At 48.2% G+C, this 21,691-nt stretch overlaps 1 protein-coding gene across 3 annotated transcripts in view; it reads right to left on the bottom strand.

Annotated features, from left to right (window-relative positions):
- Positions 1 to 21,691, bottom strand: part of R3HCC1L (R3H domain and coiled-coil containing 1 like) — a 56,599-nt gene that overhangs the window by 6,993 nt on the left and 27,915 nt on the right. For 2 of the 3 annotated variants that reach the window (XM_033149900.1, XM_033149899.1), the window contains exon 2: positions 6,517 to 8,303. In XM_033149900.1, the coding sequence (XP_033005791.1) occupies positions 6,517 to 8,289 (1,773 nt within the window). In that variant the 5' untranslated portion in view covers positions 8,290 to 8,303. The remainder of the gene's footprint in view (positions 1 to 6,516; positions 8,304 to 21,691) is intronic. The other variant, XM_033149901.1, reaches the window with a different exon arrangement.

The raw sequence follows: 21,691 nt of genomic DNA, 5'->3' as shown, positions 1-21,691 counted from the left end.
ACGGCTCTTTCCCCTGCAAAAGCAGGGAGGAAAGAGACTCAGGCCTCTGGGAACATCGCAAAATGCTGGCAGATCTTATATCTCCAGGTCTGCAACATCATGACCTAATGAACGACGACCCTTCACTGAATTGCTTAGCCTGACCACTCAGCTCCCCTCCATACGTGTGCCTTGGTAAACCTTTACCCCCAAAGTCAACCATCATAGCTGCTGGGAGACTGACAGCTGGATGCAGAGCTCAGCTGCTGGTGATTTCCTAGGGAAACGCACTTGTGCTAGGTCCCTAAGCGGCACAGCTCTGCACACATCCTGTTGGCAAGGGAGTCCATAATTCAGCCAGACTCTGTCTGCTTCCCCGAGCACCTGTACCAACAGAAGCCACGGCTGTACAGGGAAAGTCTATAAATTCCAGCTACTTCGGTCAATAAAAGACAGCAATTCAGATAATTTCTTCGGGAAAGTGGATTTGTGGGTGGGTGGAGCACGGAAGAACGAGCCAGCGAATCAGGGTGGAAGAGGTGGATCTGCAGCAAGAGGGACAGGATGGAGTGTGTGCCTCGGTGGATTTAACAGGATCCAAGCTATTAACTTGATCGTTAAGGAAACTAAGCGAACTACACTCGGTCACAGCGGGAGCTGGCCAAGAAATGCTTGAGGGAGCAGCCTCTCATAACATTAAGTGGCATGGCAAATCTTCAGAGACCACGGAGAGCACACTGTATGAGCACCCCTGACCTTCACAAACCACTGGGTGTAGCAGAAGGCACACTGAGGGCCAGGAGCTGCCTGCCTCGCAAGGATGGTGACAATCCATGCACAGTAGCTCACAACATGCACAAATCTGCCCACAAAGCCTGCTCATCTCTGCACACAACTTCAGGCTTGACTGATGTGAGCCTGCTCTGCAGAGACAAAGCACACACATGTTTCGGGGCAGCGCAGCGGGGAACACGGCACCGCATTCTTACAAATATGCTTGCAATGGTTCGCGCACGGAAAACGTGAGCCCATTAATGCCAGAGCTTCCTGTCTTGGGTTGCTTACAGGAACCGTGCGCCCTTGTGCCGCATTAACACAGTCCCAGCCTCCTGCTTGCAGTCTCCTTCCCAGAGATCACTAATGCTCAGATGTTGTCCTGTGCTGGGAAAGCTGCTGCCGGCGGATGCACAGGCAGCAAGGAGCAAGAGGACACAGGAAATGAAGACTGTCTGCCACGGCTCAACGCTCTCCAAAGATTTATCCACGCTGCTGCGCTGACTCTCGCTCGCTCGCTCGCTCAGCTTTTGAGACGGAGAAGACAGTCGACATGCAGCGGGGGGAGAGTGAAGCACAGTGGCAGAGGCCGGAAGAGCCTTATAGAGATAAAAGTGTGTAAGGCAAGAGGCAGAAATGTGTACCCGTGACAGCCTGCTCTAGCACACTCCTCCCTTTTGCAGACAGGGCTGGCTAGTTGCAATCTCTCTAACAGAATTGGCCAGTTTAGCCAAAAGTAATCCCCCACAGAAACACTGTATTACCAGCTATTGCATATTTTCCATGGATGACTGAAAAAAGCTCATCACACGGCACACGCACTGGCCTCTCGGGTGTGCAGCCTGCAAGGACAGCTGGGTTGCTGGTCAGTGCTGGGCACCCAAACTAGACAAGTAATGGCCTTCAAAACAACAGAATAAATTATTTTCACATTTTCCATTGCATGGTAAAGTTTTCGTTCTGATTTGGGAAGGATAATATTTTCTTCTTCTTTTGAGTGAAGGGAGACAGGTTGGACTGGGCCAAAAGAAACAGGAGGGATGGATCGAATAGCCTCTTGGTGGTCCCTTCCAACTTTGTGAAATGAAAACAAAAGAATCCACTCTAGACTTCAAGGCCATGAGGATCGAGGGCCCGGCCCCAGAGCAAGACTGCCCCCCCCCCCGGTCATTGAAAACAGGGTGTTGCCGAAAGGCTTTGCATTCACAGATCCCCAAACAGGAACCAGCAGCAGTGGTTTCTAGGCAGTGAGGAAATGCCCAAGGCCTGTGCCAGAAGAAGGCGACTCCCAAACATCTGCACAAGGCCTGAACATAAGCCCTTACCCTGCTCCCCAGGCAAGCCTGCACAGAAGCATTTACTCCCAACTCCACTCTTACACAGAGAATTAAGCAAACACATCTCACTTGCAGCTCAGCACTGACACACAAGCCGTAACATCAACACATGCAAAGCACCTTCTTTTGTGTATGCCAAGATTTGATGGCTCTCATCCTAAATCCCACTTTCACACACCCGAATCTCCTCCTATGCAACGAAATGAGTTACACTGACCTTGGTGCGAGAAACTAGAGTAAGTTTTTCACCAGGGAAAGCAATAGCAGAGGAACAGCTTTATTTAGTCACGAGCTGTTTTCTCAGAGCTGCTGTTCCTCCCCCCCTTCCATTTTTATCTCACCATATTCTTCTTTTCTTAAAACACAAGCAGGAGGATATAGATATGTGCATATCTGCATCAGCACAGTCACTAGGCTAGAGCTGCAGAAAGGAAGCCCGACTCTGAGCTTTGCAGGAATCTTGCCTGTGAATTTTCACTGCCACATTTCTCCAGCGCCCAGAGATCTTCTGATACCCGGACTCTGGGGACATTCATACTGTAGTTTAAAGGAGCAGCATTTTCACCAAGGACGGAATCTTCCTGCAGTATTTTAAGGACACCCCAGGGAACAATTTACTGCAGGACAGATGCAAGTTGACCCAAAGCAGGGGCCTGTCCCAAAGTAAATATTGTTAAACGCTCAGGAGAAATTGCTAATGTGGATGGACCCTCCATTAGAGATATTGGCCGGCATCACTCGCAAATTCTGCTGCTGATATTCGCACGAGGAGGAGCACAGCTCACACCACATCCCAGAATCTGTCACCGTAGGCAACCCAAGTCCTGTCTTATCCACACAAAATCTTGTACCTCATTAAAGCGATACAAGCTTTTGTGTAATTGGTCTCGACAAAAGTCTCACGCTGTCCCTTGTCCCAGCCATCGTCCCGCCTTCTCTCTTTCATTATCAGAACTCTTTTCTTCCTCAAGGTGAATTTCCAGCACTGTGCCCATTTGCCAGGGCATTCTTCAACTACATCGACTCATTTTTCTTAGCAGACAGTAAATCTCGCGTCAGGACTGTGTGATTCTAGAGAGTCCAGCTATTTCACAAGGTTCTCAGCTTTTTTAGGGCCGGGAGGAATCAAAGCTGATAAATGGATTGGGTGAAAAATATATGTAGGTGTATTTGTGCCATCACACATAGTTCAGTGCTCATTAAGATAAATACGACAAGCCCAGGGTTCATTAAGATAAATATGAAAAGCCCAAACTACAATTCTAGGAGGGAAATGAATACACTTAAGAACATAAAAGAGCCTCCTGGATCAGGCCAATGGCCCATCTAGTCCAGCATCCTGTTCTCCCAGTTGCCAACCAGATGCCCGTGGGAAACCCAAGCACAAGAACACTCTCCCCTCCTGCAGTTTATTCTGAAGCGTTATTGCCTCTGACTGTGGAGGCAGAGCATATCCATTGTGTTTAGTAGCCCTGCTCTCAGTGAACACACATTTATTCATATTTTATTTAACAAAACGCACATACTGCTTCATTATAAGAAGACCCTCGAAGCGGTTTATAAAGGGTGGGGGGGAAAGAGTCAAAGGTTTGTTCTGGTACAGTGAAAAGAGAGAATGCTGAAACGAACTGCAGTATGGACACAGCCTGGCGCTCCACAAAGGTTTTGAACTACAGCTTCCACCAGCCAGTAGGCTTGCGCTGGCTGAGACTTATGGGAGTTGTAGTTCTTAGCATCTGAAGGATGTCAGGTTGGAGAAATCAATGCCTCCACAATGCCTTTATTACATGATATTCTGCATCACCACACCGTCTACATTTTTTTTTCTGCCCGCAAGAACAAAACAAAATTGCGTCTCCGTTTTTTTCAAAAAAATGGCTAAAGGCCAGTTGCTCAAGTTCATTCCTCACTGTGGCAAATGGAATTTCTGGGGTTCTCCGAGCGTGGCACTGTTACAAAAGATGCAGCTGCTGCAATTGCGTTTAAGAAATATGTAAACCACATTAAGACCCCCTCACCCCACCCTAAAGAGCCTAAGTCATGTGGACTTCCCCTTAGTCTGCCCTAATGCAACACTGAGCCTTTCCCCAGAGTATCGACTCCCGAGAACTCACCTTCATTCTCTCAACTCTGCAGTCTACACCTTCCTCCAAGTGGTTACTTGTGAGATAATTGAAAGGAAATTATCCCTGACTTTTCTAAAATTAGTGCTTTCTAATGCAGGCAGTTTACTGGTATCAGCTCTCTGATGAAAGCAGGCGCAGAGTTTGTTTAAACAAAGCAAAGCGATTTCATAATGCAGAATTCACAATGCTACAAATAGGTCATGCCCACAACTCGGCACGCATCCATGCGGTCAGGCCTTATGGGATCGGAGGCAAGAGCATGGAGAAGCTCTCTGGCCACGGGAATCATCCCCTGGTTGCCCCTCCACTTCTGTCCAAGCCCAGCCATGCTGTTGCCCTACTGCTCTCCCTTTGAGGACATCAATGCAGCAGATCCAGCCTTACGGAAGAAGGAAAGCAGACCTAAAGTAGATCATCTAGATTCCTTCCTCACCAACACCCACTTTCCTTGTGTCTTTCCAACCAGCAGTATCCCGAGCATTGTAGCTGCAGAAACATGTGAACATCCAGTAAACCCTGCAAATTTTCCTTTGCAGCGGGATTCGTTTGTATGAGCCCGGGAGTCGGTGGAGGTTGTCTATGCGCTTTGATATGCAAGACCAGCACCATACGGAGATTGAGCCACACATGTGCAGCAAAATCAGTTTGGAGGCAATTCTGTTCCTGCTACCCCTTCGGCACCTATGAAGACAGGTTCTGCTTGATGTGCTGGCACTTCTGCACAGAGGTGCAAGGGGTGGCCTGTGCGCCGATCGCATGATCCGGCCTCACTTTCAACTGGCCGGTCACCTGCCAGAAAATGAGATTTAATTTCCGTGCCGTTAACTGACTGGAATAAGCAGCAGTGAACCCAAAGCTACTTCCTGTAAAAGCTGCCCCCATGGAGTTTTAACAGCTTCCATTACCAGGAGTTTAGGATGGTTTATGAGCTAACCCTTGGTAATGAGCCTGCTTAGTTAATTTCAATGGTTCGCCGGAGCTATTAGCAAGCCGAATCCATTCAGATCAGCCCCCAGCTCCTAAGCAGGCCTGAATGCACATCGCAGCAATATTAGGACACTTTGTTACTTTAGGTACCATTGTGTCACTCCAAAAGTACAGGGTTTATGGTATTGATTTAAGCTTTAATAAGGGGCTCTCAGCCATCCAGCCGACACAGTGCTTTCCTCGTAAACGGAAGGCAAGGCTGCACGCTCCCCGTGCTGAGCCACTCATCGCAACACATTTCGCGCTATTCTTGCAGGGCGATGTGCTAACAAGCCGGAGCCAATTAAAAACCTGCCATTTCCATGAAGCTTCACGGTACGTCTCTGCACGCCTCGTGGTCATCATAAAGGCTCTGCTCCACAGCAACGCAGCCGCCGCGCAGAGGAACTTCCGCCTGCCTTATTTTACGCATTTTATTATATATCCAGTCAGCCAAGAGAGTTTGGCAAGCATTGCGGAGTTCAAGGTGTTAGGCAGTTCTCAAGCCAATCGCTGTGCTCCTCTTGTTTAATGATTTCTCAAGCACCGCTTCTGTTGGAGACTTCCACGGACTACTAGGCCGTTCGCGGTGTTTCTTTTGAGTCCTCCTCTGGCCTCATGACAGAATACATGCGACCATCTCCCCACAATTATCGAAGGGGACAGAAATCGGCTCAACCCAGAAAGTGTCATCATCATGCATAACTCTGCAAAAGCCTTCCCCCAAACCCTCTTAACCCTTTATCATGACTTCATAAAGAAGCAACTTTGTAGCTCCCATGCCTATGGTGAAAAGCTTCAAAGTGTGCAGGCGATCTGTACTAAATGATCAAAAAACAGAGTAGAACTTGGGCTCTCTGTATCTGCTGATCACCAGTTTCCTGTCCCTGTACATACAGAGACCCAATGTGGCCTCTCCATCCTCTCCCTCCAAACGAATGGAAATCTTGCAATAGATGGAATCTAAAAACTGAAATCAGGACAACCGACAGATTTAAACTGGTGTGTGTGTGTGTGTGTGTGTAAAAATCAATTTACTCCAAGAATAGAGGTTTGGATTTTCCAACAGAAAATTTTAAATCTCTTGCTTATGGTATGATCTTCCGGGAAAGGGCCTCGGATAAATATTGAGATTGAAAGAGAGAAAGAGAAGGCGAGAAATAAAGCACAGCTACAGAATAAAGGCATTGCAGACACACCAGCTCAGCCAGCCATGCAGGACCTCAAAACTAAAAATGCATTCTCCGTAAACCGGCTGTGTCATGTGCTCCCCGACATGCAAATATCTCCCGCCACCATGTCGCATGACACCCAGCTCCACAGAGAGTACTCACCCCCGCCAGTAAATGCGGATCCAGACAGTCACCATCGTCATTAAACAGAGCATCCCAGCTCTCATCTGCCACACCGTCATCCTCATTGCTGGTTGTCGGATCAGTGCTGGTTCCAGCAGGCTCCTCACTCCATCCAGCTTCTTCGCCTGCCTTGGCTTCAGGCGGATGCCACCACCTCATGCCCACATCCCCATGGCTTGGCTTGTGCACTGAGGCATCCCCTGAGAGAGCTCTTGCTCCCTCCATGACTCGCTCTGCACTGCACGCCACCTTCTTTGAGGCACATCCCAGTAACTGGCCAGCAGCTTCCCTTCCTTCAGCAATTTGCTCTCCCATTACCAACGTGGCTTCTCCTGTTGCCGGTGCAACCTCAGCCCCAGAGACATCGCCTTTGCACTGACAGGTGTGATGGGAAATGCTGCCTCCCTCCTCGTGTTCCCTGCCACACCCTTGCCCCACTTCATCCTCCAAGACACAATTGGGGTGACAATCCCATGTCCCATAGTCACTATCTGAACAGTTACAGCCTGCAGCCACCCCTGAACCACCTGCCTCAATTAAAGGGATCTCATCCCTGTTTCCAGACACGTTATCAAAGCTCACTCCAATCTGATCAGACATGTGTTCAACTGCATAACTGGACAGGATACTCTCATTCTCCTCGCCATGCTCTAGTGTGCTCTGCTCATTGGCTTCTGCCTGAGCAGCGACACTCCCATTTGTGTCTTTGACGCCACTGCCTTCCTTTGGTTCTGTCTGATCTGGAACTTTATTGGCCGCATAGTCCAACATGCTACTGTCACTCATCTCTGTCTGATTGGAGTTGCTCTTATCGGTGCCTTCACACCTACCAGGCTCAACTGTCTCAGGGCAAACCAACATGTTTCCCTTGCCTGCATCTGTTGGATCAGACACTCCCTCGCCTGCACATGCCAAGAGGCAATCCTCGTGTGCCCCTGGGCCACCTGGAATCCCCTCAGCTGAACTTTCAGACGCATTGCCCTCACTTACTCCAGCTGGTTCTGAGTAACCTTGGCTTGTGGGTGCCATTGTGCTTTCCCTGCTGGCCAACAGGCCACCGTCACCCACCTCTCCCTCATCCGAGAGCCTCTCACTGCTGGATGTCTGCACACTCCCTTCACTCAGCCCTACCTGGTCTGTGAGGAGTGTTCCTGCCTGCTTGCTCACGCCAGTGCGGGGAGTCCTTTGCAAAGAGAAAGCGTCCTGCTCTGCTGACGGAAACACATGCTGCTGCTCCCAAGAGCAGTCTACCTCGCTATGCCTTGGCTGAAGCTGGAGCTCGGCCATCCTCCACAATAGATTAGTATGAGAGAGGGCAGTGCAGGACTCTGGAGGCGCCTCTGCGTGACGGTTGGGCAGTGCAGAGGGAGTTGTGGCTAGGAAGCTGGAGGAAGCGGGCAGTCTGTGTGACTCAGCCTTCTGCCGAGACTTTTTCTGAGGCTTTGGCCTTGTGCAGAAGGCATTGCTATAGCTCCTGCCTTGGGATGAGGTTCCTCTTGGTTCTCTGGGCACATCCACTCCATCCCGGTCCTCGTGAAACAGGCCTCTCCCAGCTCTGGGACTCAGCCTTCCCTCACATCCTTTGGTGATCTCGTTCCCTGAGAAGTAGGAGGGGCTCCCCTCCCTCACGTGTCTGGTGGCCAATGAGGTGCTAGTTTTTGAGCCGGCCGTCTCGCGTAGAGCTCTGGGGACATACAGGGCCTTGTCTGGCTTCTTGGGCCGTATCCGAGTCCTCTCCGTACCTGGCTGCATAGTGCTGCCAAGACCTGTAAGACAGGAAAGCAATCAGTTGAGTGAGCAGCAGAGCAATGTAGTGTGTTTGGGGAAGCAGGGAGGGGAGGATAAACTGGAAACAGCAGCACAATCTATGTCCCACCTGCTGCCTTTTACAGAGCAGAAATAGTCTACAGCCAGGGGAAGGCAGAGGTGGAACTAGATCAGTAACTCATTTCCTCTGGCCAAAGGACGGGTGGATTTGTCTTACTTTGTTTTGCTTTCATGATTCAAATTTTCAGTACCAGATCTCTTTCAACTTAAAAGAAAAATGGTACAGGAGTTGGCTAGGGTACAGGCATGTGAGGCAGAAAGGCACAAAGACAGAAGCTGGGAATTGGGATGCAGCCCAGAGGGTCTCAAAGTTTTTTCTCTGGGCCACACTTTAAGAACAAAAATTTGCTTGTGCCCATGCCAAATTTTTGAAAATAAGAAATACACTGGAAAACACAACTAGGAATGTCATTAGTATCACTTGAGGCTCCTGCTCTCATTTGGAAAAGATATCTATCTATATTCTTCAAATAAAAAATATTATTTCGATATTATACTTTACTTTACTTTACTGTACTATACTATACAACACTGAAATGTTTAAATGTTTCTTTGATTGTCCTTGGGTTTCCCCACGACACTTGCCATCCTCTCCTGCCACACTCTTTGAGAACCACTGATATAGCCAGTTATGGAGCAGGAAGGGGGAGCTTAAATACTACCCACTGACTTTTGACAACCTTGTGTAGCCTCCCCCCTCTACAATCTTCTGCCAACGTGTTTCCAAACGTCTCTTTGCAACCGCGAGGACTAAAAACATGCTCCAAGCACCAGTAATTTCATAACGGTGTGGAACTTCTGAAACCGAGGTGGCTCTATTGATTTGTTATTTCTTTAAAATAGAGCTACACCTGGAATCAAACACTCTTCCAAAAAAGCTCTATATACCCTCTACCAGTATTACTCTGTATTTTTATTATTCTTTTGGATCGAGGAACTACCCATGCATCTCTTATGTGCCTTGCACTAGGATTTAATAGTACCCAGTACTCTTTGTGGCTTCCACTCTCCCCCTAAACAGCTTTCAGAAACAGCTCTCTAGAAAGCAGGGCAACCGTGTCCAAGGAAGTCACGGTAACTTTGCACTGGATGCGCGAGAGAGCTAATGTTGCATGGCCTTTTCATATGCTGGACCTACGGCTACCTTGCTATTTCCAAGAAACTGGTACAAGCAAGCTCCCACCTGCACATCAGCATCCTGACCCCAGATGCTTCAAGCCCTAACCAAGCTGCTCTAAGGCTTTTATCGGCTTTGCCTCAATCCGGCACAGAGAACCACAGCGGTGCTTGTCGTAGACTCAGAGCACTTCAAAGGGCACGAAAGTTAGAAAATACCGGTAGATTGCTGCCTCTAAAATGCCAGAGCCCTCCTCTCAATCTGACTGTTTCCATGTCCGACCTGGTCCATGTCTACTGGACAGTGTTAAGTATGGGACTGAACAAGCAAAACAAGTAGTAGTAGTAGTAATAATAATAATAATAATAATAATAATAATGTAGTTTTAGCTGACACTTGCAACAGTTGCCTGCCAATGTCTCACCTGGGGCAGGGTAGGAATGGGGGTCAAACAGACCAATGATTCCGAAACTACGCCGCCCCCCCCCGGACCACTTGAAAACTGCTGAGGGTCTTGCAGAGCCACTTATTGGGTGTGTTGTTGTTTTTTTGCCTGTCATAGCAGTTGATATGCTAGTTTGCCGTCTGCTTTTTAAGTATCCTCTTAATTGCTTCTTTTATTTCTACGGCATTGTATTTTATGGTATTACAATTTTAATTCCACAGAATTAAAACTGCACTATAATAAAATACAATATAAGAAATAAAAGATAATTATAATACTCTTAAAATCAACATATTTAATTTGAGGATGTGCCATTTCCTGTATTCAATCCAAAAGCCGCAGACACACCATGGTCCACCTGAATGGAGTTCATAGACCACGGATGGTCCATGGAACTCCTGCTCCAGGCCTTTATTTTATACTCAGACTTCCTAATCCAGGCCCCACAGAATTGGCAATGGCCTTCTCTATCTTTTGGGTGGAGGTCAAGCCAAGCTATCTTTTCCATACACCTCCCCTCGAATTAACAAGCCATATCCTCAGCTAGGTTCCCTAATAAGGTGAAGTCCAGATACTAACTTCATCTCACTTTTAATAAACTAGGTATTAGCTGGCAAGACAGATTAACACACAGAGGGAAAGGCTGTTCTTATCTAATTAGTAAGATAGCATTTCTGAGCAATTAACTTTCGGAAGCAAGGTTAGCCCCAGAGGGTGACAAGGTAAGATTTTTGCTGCGAACCCAAGAAATGCAAAGTGCCCATTGCCTAAGAACGTGGCCATTCTTATTTTGCACAGAGCACCAGGAAGTAAAGAAGCCGTGTGAAAGAATCCAGCGAGCAGAGGTCTCTAGCAGAGGTACCCACTATGATGATCTGCATATGTTACAGGACTACAATTCCCATCCTCCTTGATCACTGGCCAGCTGGGTAGTCCATCAACACCTGGAGGGCACCATGTGGCCTCCCTCTGACCTAGAGGTATTAAAGGTAGGTAAAAGGTAGGTAAAACCTAGAGGTATTACTCTTGCTCAGGGCATGAGAGGTCCTGTGTTAAATCTAGGAGAAGCCATGCCTGGGAGACCAATGCTCAGTGGCAGAGCACATGCATTACATGTGGAAGATATCAAGGCCAATCCTTAGCATCTCCACTTTAAAAAAGGATAAGGCAAATTCTGGATCCAGAACTGTAAGGGGGAGATAAATAACAACATGAAGAGTCCAAGCCACCAGGGTTGTGTGCAAACTTTGAACATCCAGAGATTTGGGTGAGTCTAGGATGACCCATTTGCTGGCATCCATCTGGACGGGAACCTAGGCTTTCAGCTGCTCCAGGAAGCAGCCCGTCCTGCTTCCTAATGCACAACAACACCAAACCCCCGCTAAGTCCCAATCTTGCTGCCTCCAGGCGGAAATGATACAGACACTCATCAAAGTCTCCAGTGCTTAGATAAGAAGGCCAGAGTGTTGCTTTGTACACTCTTCCCCCACCCCTAATGGCAAGGGGAGGGGGCTGTGGTGTGCCGTCTCCTCCTTGCAATTGCATTCCCATGGATATGCAATAAGTGCAGTATATAAATCCTAAACCGCCAGGCACCTAAGGGACAGATTTAAGCTTCTGCAAACCAAAGATCTACAGAATATGCTAAACACGTTGTATCTCCTGTTAGCTAAACTTCTGAAAATATATAGTGTGTGCTGTATTAAATTAAGGTCCACACATTAATAAAGCAGCAGCAAAAGATGTTGCCCTGAACATATCACATGTCTGCAACGAGATCGGCTTTGTGCTATCTTCCCCTTCCTACTGACACTATCTAGTCACCTCCACACACCTTGCTGTGAAGCCTATATGTTGAACCTGCCCCGTTTAATGTACAGTGACACCCAATCCCCACCTCATTAGACACACACAAGCGACAACTAAAGAGATTCATGCCCCATCTCTTCTCGTACTTCAGATAAGAGAAGCCCATCAGACTATGAGGCTTATGGGAATGACTGCTGCCACGCCAAGCCCATGTTACATGTGCATGAGGGCTCTAACGACTGCAGGATAGTTTGGTCACACTAAAGATAAAGGTAAAGGTACCCCTGACCGTTAGGTCCAGTCACAGACGACTTTGGGGTTGCAGCACTCATCTCGCTCTATAGGCCGAGGGAGCTGGCGTTTGTCCACAGACAGCTTCCGGGTCGTGTGGCCAGCATGACTAAACTGCTTCTGGTGAAACCAGAGCAATGCACGGAAATGCCATTTATCCTCCCGCTGGAGCGGTACCTATTTATCTACTTGAACTTTGACGTGCTTTCGAACTGCTAGGTGGGCAGGAGCTGGGACCAAGCAACGGGAGCTCACCCTGTCACGGGGATTCGAACCGCCGACCTTCTGATCGGCAAGCCCTAGGCTCTGTGGTTTAGACCACAGTGCCACTCACATCCCCTATTAGTTACACTAGTAAGGGATAAATGAGCTGATGGAGAAAGCTGGATATTAGGACTAGCAAGAGGAATGAGGTTAATGTCTAGGTTTGACCTTAGTCAGCCCAGCTGCCACCAACCCTAAGCTTCAAAAGATACAGAGAGGATCAGAAGCATCCAGAATGCTAGAAATAAGCCTAACATGTAGTGCAAGGATGCCCACAATTTTGCTCACTTGCCACTCACCAACTAGAACACCACTTAATAAATTGATGAGCCAGTGGTGCGCTGGCCCTTCTGTGCCTGCTTAGACAGAGCAGGTAGAGGCAGAATCCCCAGGACCCCTGCCTCTATCAAAGACCAACCAGCACCTCACATGCTCAGTGTTTCAGAAATGTTAGGGACAGCAAAAACCAAAATGCACAGGCTTTCCTCCTACCAGGACGCGTTCCTTTGAGAGCACAATGCAGTTCTCTACACTCGCAGACAGCACAAGGCACACTGAAAACAGGCACTCAGCCTCATGCCATTTTGGTAAAGGGTCTCACATGCATTCTGCAAATGGGAAAATTACACGACTGGCCAAGTTCACACATGCAGCCAATTATGAACGGGTCTGTGAAACACATTTGGAAATCCTGGCTTGTAGGGCTTCCCATTTCAGCTGATCTAGGGTCAGGAGCAAGTGTGCGGCACACAGTCTCCCTCCCCAAGCCCACTAGGCCATACTGCCCTCCGCGAGCCCTGCATCGCTGCTCTAATCAGCAACGGCGCCTACTCCTTTCTCAACGGCAGGCGCGCAATCCAGGAATCCTGGCTCTCAGACCTATTGACGGCTGCTAGGCCACGTTCTCTTCCTCTCGCTCAAGCCCCCTTGACCCTTTCCTCAAACCCCAGACCACACAGCCTTCAAGGCTAACCGCCACCCTGAGGCCCCAGGTACTTGCGGCCCCCCTCTTGCCAGAGAGATTTATTTTTCATAAGCTTTGGCACAAACAGCAAGGCTGCTATCTGCCAGGCCCCAGGCCCCTATAAATATGCATCAGGCCACATTTATGGAGACGGATGGCTCGGGGGGTCTGTCCTGTGGTTGTGGGGGAAAGGAAGAGTTGGGGAAGGGTGTGGCCACAAGATTAATCACTGCCCATTCCGTTTAGGGGTATTCATCATGGCCCACTGTCAGGTAAATCACTGGAAAAACACCTCTCTAGTAATTAATGGGAAGTGACGGATGGACAGCCCCTGGGCCCATTAATCTGGACCATCAGAAGCAGACCAAGATTATGAATGTCAGGATGCATAAACTGTATACCAATCAATAGGGCCAGGAATTCATCCAAGGTTCTCATTTCCGAGGCACCTCCGGTGCATTAGGCTCCGCTCACCTTCCCCGCCCCTGCTTCTCTCTCCCCTTTCTTCTACCCTCTGCTGATTTGAACTGAAAACAGATCCCTCCCCAGACAAGCAGACGGTGCGCACAGCCCAGAGCCCGGAGGGGCAGGAACGCCGCCAGAGCGCCACACAGAAGCCTCACAGGCAGGGCAATGGAAGCAAAGCCCCCCCAGATGAAAACGCAGGCATGGCGGCCGGCTTGTTCATGCCGCACCTTCCGTCTGCCTGCACTTCAATCTGCTCCATTCCATCGCAAGCGCACACATCTAAGGGGTTAAAAAGAAGTGGGCCTTCCACCACATAGTCACTGGGTCGTGCTGGTAATGGGAACCCTTGCCAAACGCCAGGTCTCTGCTCCAGTGAGATTCTGCCATTGTTGAAATGCAGTGCCCTGGATTTGGGGCAAGCTGTTCTACCCAGAATGCAGCACAAGGCTCTTACTTCACCTGCTCCCACAGCTGTCTTCACTGTCTGCTGACTCAACCTTAGTTGGGAACTAAGTAGGGCTGGGTGATATATTGACAGATAGATGATAGATAGATAGATAGATAGATAGAGATAGATAGATCTTCCAAAACCAGTTTGAGGTCCATATTGTGATATCAATATGGACCTGGTAATATATTGCAAATCATGATGTGTGTGTGTGTGTGTGTGTGTGTGCGCGCGCGCTATGCAAAAATCAGGATGCAGGAAAAAGCCAGAGCTCCCACCTTATTTCAGACACATATATCAGTATATCATGATGTTTAGCTGGTGATATATTGCAATGTTGAAAACCAGATATGGTCCAGTCCAGGGGTCCCCAAACTAAGGCCTGGGGGCTGGATGCGGCCCAATCGCCTTCTAAATGCGGCCCACGGGCGGTCTGGGAATCAGCATGTTTTTACATGAGTAGAATGTGTCCTTTTATTTAAAATGCATCTCTGGGTTATTTGTGGGGCATAGGAATTCGTTCTCTCGCCCCCCCCCCCCAAAATATAGTCCAGCCCCCAACAAGGTCTGAAGGACAGTGGACCGGCCCCCTGCTGAAAAAGTTTGCTGATCCCTGGTCCAGCCCTAGAACCAAGAGAGCATTCACAGGGCAAGATGCCTGCTCTACGCTTGAAGGCAACTTGTGCCCAAGTTCTTGTTGGACAATTATCAGATCAAACTGCTAGTAGCCACAGTGACAAAGATGGTGGACACAGTCCTTTTCTGCTGTCTCAAAGCTGCACAGTACCACCACTCTAAAGCAGAGATGGGGCCCTCCAGATGCTGTTGGACTACAACTCCAATCATCCCTGACCATCAGCCATGCTGTCTGGGGCTGATCGGAGACTAACAACACCTGGAAGGTCACAGTGTTCTCATCCCTGATCTGGAGCTTAACCAACTCTTCAGAAAACTAGGACAGCGAGGATTCCCTAGATGGTGAACAAAATGGTTTTCATGCAGCACGAGTTACCACGGGCGCAGGTAGTCAAGCTGCTAAAACATTATCCCTTGCACCCAGGGGTAAACTTTTTACACAGACTGTAAGGAGTCTAGCAAAGAGACCAATCCATTTCCTCACCAAGAAGCAGGCAGAGCTCTTGGATCTTTTCCATTCTCCAATAAGCTAATTTCACCTGCAGAATAGTCCCCTTCATCTTTATTGACTCGGTGAGAAAAGAACGTATCATTAAGACAGCTTCAGCCCAGAGGAGTCATTTTTCAGCACAAAATATAATCTATTTCTTTCCGAACTGCCACACCCACTGTGAACAAGGAGCTGCGCTCAGCTAACTGGGTGCTCTGGGGGTCTCTCATGGCAACAAAGCCTGCTACTGCTCTGTGGGGGCAATGGCACACAAAAGACCTGCTCACAACCACGTTACAAAAACCATTTGGGTGGCAGATACATAACTGGGCACCATGCAGAGCGGAGGCAGCCTTGCGGAAACCCAAACATTTAGCAGAAGAGGCCACAAGAGCCCCAGAAAAGTGAAGATGGGAGGGCTGAAAGGAGAAAGGCAGAGTTCCCCACCTTAAAACATAATGGCGGCTTTTAGGATTGAAAGTCTACTGGGCTTGCTCTCAGGCCAGCCACAATCCAACATCAAGATGGCAAAGTGAATCTGGGGACATTTATTATCTTAGGGCTGCTGACATTTGCTGATTCCAGTGTTTCCTCACAGTCACAGTTGCTGAAACAAAGGGGGTCTCAGGTTCTCTTCAATGCTTTTTAGGCCTGATGATCATGGAGATAAAGAAAAGATGTGACTGCAATGCATCCGAGAGCTCAAGACTCAGTACCAGGAAGTCTGGAAACAAAAACTCCAAAGAATACAATACGTATTTTAAGGAGTGGGGGCTCTGGAACAGAGTCAAATAAATTTTAATCACCAGTATCAGTGACCCTCTCATAACCTAGACCAGGAATAGCTAACTGGCAGCCTGCCTCTGCCCCCCAAAGCAACTTAATAAGGTCCCAATAATGCTACCAAATTTTGAACTACATTGTTAGAAAGAAAACCACACAGCCTCACTCATAAGGAAAAAGAAGCAATGAGTTTACGTCTGTTAAACTGCCAACCTGCCACTTGTTTAGGGAAGTTTTAAATATTTGATTCTATTTTTAATATTCTGTTGGTAGCCGTCCACAGTGGGCGGGGCATAAATAAACAATTTATTATTATTATTATTATTATTATTATTATTATTATTATTATTATTGAAAGGATCAGCCCCAGTTCCCCTTCCCTATTAATAATCCTGTATCATCTGATCACTTGCGATCCACATCTACAAAGCCAAATTAATTACAGAATCTGGACAGGCATGAGGTCAGGTTGTTCCAGCTCTGGACAACGTATAGTCCAGGGAATAAAGTAGTCCTGAGAACAAGGAGGTTGGCTTTCCCTGACCTACACTCCACTGATGCAACAAGTCTTGTGCAAAGCCAACACTTTCAGATAGCCCAAACTTAGCCTGCAAATTGTAAGCCTTCCTGAAACTGGCTTATCTGTCCATCTCCTCCCACCCCACCACTGCTCATCTGACCGGAGAGTCGTCCATCATCTGTGCGGAGACAGCCCTGCCATCGTCTCTCATCACAAAGCAGCACAACCTGCACCATGCTATGGTCTGAAGAGCCACAGCCGGTCGTGCCTCCCATTAAAACCCTACGGAAGTCAGAATTTGTAGCCTTTTCAAGCACCTCTGGTTCTCCTTGTTGCATTCTCTTTGGGAACATGTACCCTTTATGCGGCAAATACACCTATTAGGTGTACACTGATGGACATATACACAATGTGGACATCACATAAAATGTGGACATAGATTTGGGAGCCCTGCCCCAAGTTCCCAGACCCATCCTGATGGTATGCAACATTCATTTATTACATGGAAATACTAGCATAACATCAATGTACACACAGCAGTTGTGCTTGCTGTGTCACGTGTGAAAGCAGGAGCATTTGTCAAGCTGCCCTTATCCAGGCAATCAAATGAAATCCAACTCACATGATGGCAAAGCTGTACAGCCCAGGTTACCCCACCTCTAAAATGATACTGCAGAGCTGAAAAAGGTACAGAGAAGGACAACTTAAGAGTAGAGACACAGAATCATAGAATTGCAGAGTTGGAGGGGACCCCTGAGGGTCATGCTAAAAGGGGGTTCGGCCACCCTCTAAAATGCAAATGGCAGGGAGAAAGTGAGTATTTCCTCTCTCTCTGACAATACAAGAACTCAGATCACACAATTAAAACTAATTAGCAGTAGATTCAGGACACACAAAAGGAAGCTCTTATTCACCCAACTCATAATTAACTGGAAATTGACTGCCACAAAGGACATAGCGATGACCACTGGCTTAGAGGGCTTCAAAAGGAGATTAGAGAAATTTCAGAGGAGTAGGAGGAAGTCTGTCAGCAGCTATTTCGCCAGGATTGCTAAATGGAATTTACAGCTTTAGAGGCAACATGCCCCCTAAATAACTGCCAATTTGGGACCTTAAAGAATGGGGAAGAGCTGAGGCCTTGACGCCTGGGCTTGCAGGTGCCCCAGAAGAAACTGGCTGGCCACACTTAGAAACAGCATGCTGGACTAGAACTAGATGAACACTTGGCCTCATCAACATATATTTAAACTATGGAACTCACTCACACAGTGATAGCAACCTCCTGGCTTTAAAAGAGGATTGAACAAATTCATTGAGGATGTGGCTGTCAATGGCTACTAGCCATGACAGGTAGGCTCTGTCTCCACGGTTGGAGGCAGTAACGCTTCTGAATTATGGAAACTGGAGAGGAGAGTGCTCTTGCACTTGATTCCTGCGTGCAGATTTCCCACAGGCATCTGGTTGGTCACTGTGAGAACAGGATGTTGGAGTAGATGGGCCATTCGCCTGGACCAGCAGGGCTTATTAAAAAATTTATTTCAAGCACCCTGCCCTGTGCTGCAGGAAGCCTAGCTAGGCCATGGCTACTGCATCAGCCTCTGCAGAGATTTGTTTTGTTCTGTTTGTTTTTAAGGGCAGGGAGAGAAACTGCAGCCCACAAATTCCATTTCTTTGGATCCTGTATCTCCCTCGCATCCGCAGTCTATTACACACTCCACCGGACGCCCCCCGCCACGCCTCGGCACCAACCCATTTCATGCTCAAGAGGGTCGAATCAGTGTCCCTTGGCGTGTCTCCTTTTCACACTACACCGAGCAACGTAACTTCCAACTTGCTGCACTAACTTCTGCGCTAGAGCCCTCCGTCCGCAGCGAGGGGCAGGGCAGGAGCTGAAGAACCGCAGAAGCAACAAGGCAGCTCCCAGACTGAGTCAGCCGTTGTGCCAAAAGTGAAAGAATGGTGTTGGTTCTCAGGCAGACGGAGGTACGCACCTCAACTTACTCTGAGGGAGACTTTTAACGCTAACCACACGAGTGTTTTTCTTCTCATTTCAACTGTTTTCTTTTTAATCCATTCTCTATTATATTTCTCTCTCTCTGCATCCCATTGCCAAATGTGCTCCTTTCCATGCACAATAACATCTCTCTCAAAAGTATTCTGTGAACCCTTCACCCCCTTCTTTCTCTCCTAAACGCTCTTGTCTATCTAGCTCTCAGTTACCCAATTTTCCTGCAGCATCCATCACTTTTACTCCTCGTTTTTCTCTCTGTACCTCAAATGCTCTTCATTTTCTGGATCACATCAAGTCTCTTGGGGTTCTCACCTTTTTCACTCCATGTTCTTTCCTATCAGCACCCTTTGGCCCTCTTCTCTGGCCTCTGTTTATGAACCAGTCATTTCCTCTTCTCTCACCCCATAAGGCTGTCTGTGAACCAATTCACCTGCCCTCCTTTTTCTTCCTCCACTGCCCTTCTTTCCTTCTGTTCCACTGCTTGCAACATCTACTCTTCCCTTCTTGGAATTCAGTGGCAACAGCACACAAGGCTTCCACTCTGCCAGCAACAGGCACCTTGAGGCAGGCCAGGTGACACTGCAAGCTGACTGGAAAAGCTGGTGCCAACTCCTTCACATGCCTCTGAACCCACAGAGAGGAGATGGAGTGTAGACAAAGCGACACTGAAAGCTCAGATTCTAGTGGCCTTTTGGTGGGACTTCCTATGCAGCAGGGGAAAGGACCACCACCAAGGGGCATCTGGAATTCCCCCAGAAGGTCACAACTAAGCCGCCATCAGTCCTCAGGCATCAGGTTGTGCGGGGCTGATCCACGGAAAAACACAAGACAAAAGACAAAGCCCACTGAGCCTGCTGAGCAACGGGAGCCCAGAATGCCATAGTGACCCAAGCTTAGCAAAATAAATAAATATATATTTAAATCACCCAGCAACCGCATCAGAGAAAACCCAAGCAGATGTGCCACATGAAAATGCACACAAACAGCCTTCTCTATAAGCCATCCTCAGAATGTAATTCCATTGGCGCGCCTGTCTTGGCAAAAAGCAAGTGATATCCTGTAAAATGAACACCGCCAGGACTAGCAACTGGGACCTGAAGCCGCTGCTATTTGGAACAGAGAGCTCGTTTGTTTATCGGAAAAAACAGGGGAAGCCTACTGTGTAATCAGGACACCCCTAGAGCAGAAATCCATCCACCACACCAGCTGCAGCACAGGCTGAAGTGGCACCCCATGAGCTCCCAGCAGCCTATATTGTTTCCTGGCAGCAAACTGTATTTTTAGCCTTTGAGGTTTCCGATTCCACTCAATCCATAATTCCATCAATAGAATATTTAACCTTAGAGCCTTGATCACAGGAGAGAAACGGCAACCCCTTGGACCGGGCAGTGAACGGAAGGCAGTGCTAAATATCCCTTGCCCCAGAGCACTGAGGAAGCAAAGCTCACGCCGGCTCCTTTACCACCCCGAGGGATTCGGCTGCTGCCCTCCCTGGGCTCAGCAGTGACCAGAACTCCACCTGCCCACCCGCCTCCTTCCTGCAAAGTGGGAGAGGCTCTTGATTGGTGCTTGGGGAACAGCAAAGTGCCCTTGAGGGACAGCACCAGGTGTCACTCAGCGCTCGCACATGCACAATGTGACTCTTTATGGCGTGCTGCAGAACGGGTGCTTCTTCCAAAATAATAACGCTAATAAAAAAGAGAGAAGTGCAAGGAGACTCCAAACAGCCCAAATTAGAAAGCCCTTTGGACGCCGCCACTCATTTAGTCTCCAGGCACATGGCAAGAGCGCCTCCCCTCCCCCACAATGTGCCAGCGAGGAAACCTTGGCACAGGAATGGCGAGGCTGCGCAGCATCTTTTCCTCCAAGTTCCTTACTATAGGCCAGAGAGGTGCAATGCAAGCTAAATATAATCTCTCACACACCAAAAAATCCCACCTACCTGCTCTCAGCAATAAATGAAGTAGCAGTGGGCCAACCCCCAACATCAGAGTCCCATCCACCACCCCCACCACCCCAAGAAAAGCCCACCTTGTAGACCAGGGGAATGCCTATGAATAGATAATGAAAGTCTAGCAGTTGAGACAATGTGCTGTGTACATTAACACAACTCCTAGCATTCGGATCTGCATTGCTGTGTACAGGAAAAAAGAAATGTTGGTTCTAGACAGGTATGAAGCTTCCTTACAAGCAGTATCTAACAGTCTAATAAAACCCAAATCTAGCAACATTCAAAACTCAGCAGTCAGGAACCTGTTAATGCCATGGGGAGGGGCAGGAGGGGGAATGGGAAGCATCCAATGAAAAATACAAAAAAAGAGCAGGAGAACCAATCTCAGGATGCTGAAGAATATTGCACTAGTCACTGATGCCCAATGTGCTTTGGCCAGAACATGCCTTCCTCAGGGGCTTTTATGCTTCCTTGTAGGCAGCTCAAAAACCTCTGGTTTGAAATCCCTGCAAGGCAAAGCTGCCCTGCACCACTCCGACCATTACTGCCCCTTCCCCAATCTTTCTGGGCATAGAGTTGGTGTATCTTCTTCTGTGGGGGGGGGGGGCTACAGCACTTGCAGGATCTTTCATACAGTGGTCTGAGGGAAGGCTATAAATATCGTATCATTTGCGCTTGCTGTTGGAGCAAGAGAGTGCAAAGCTTCCCATTCAGCAGCAAAAGACTGAGCTGACTGCCATCAGGAAGCAGCCTGCAAAGCAGAAGCGGAAAAACATTGCCCCGGGGGCTCAGTCATGCTCTCCTGCACCTTAGGAACACTTGCAACACTTGTCATAAAGCCAGTAAGTAGCTCTGAATCCAGCCAGCTGGATGGCAGGAGATCCATATCCCACCCCTGCCCTGATTCTCAATCACCTTTTAGAGTCATACAATTTCACATCTATATTATTCCACAGTCTTTTCTTTTATAACAGGAAAAAACCCTCTTGCCCTCCATACTTGATTCCCCAATGAACTATAAAGACCCACACAAAGAACAGGGAATCAATTGCACTTCACGAGGCCATTCCAAACATGCAAAGACAAATCTCTTTTAAAATAATAAGACACAACAGAGGAAGCAGTTCATT

Source organism: Lacerta agilis, chromosome 5 (assembly GCF_009819535.1).
Source record: "Lacerta agilis isolate rLacAgi1 chromosome 5, rLacAgi1.pri, whole genome shotgun sequence".
NCBI lineage: Eukaryota > Metazoa > Chordata > Lepidosauria > Squamata > Lacertidae > Lacerta > Lacerta agilis.
The sequence above is the reverse complement of the archived record's forward strand: the minus strand, read 5'-3'. Positions and strand labels throughout refer to the sequence as shown.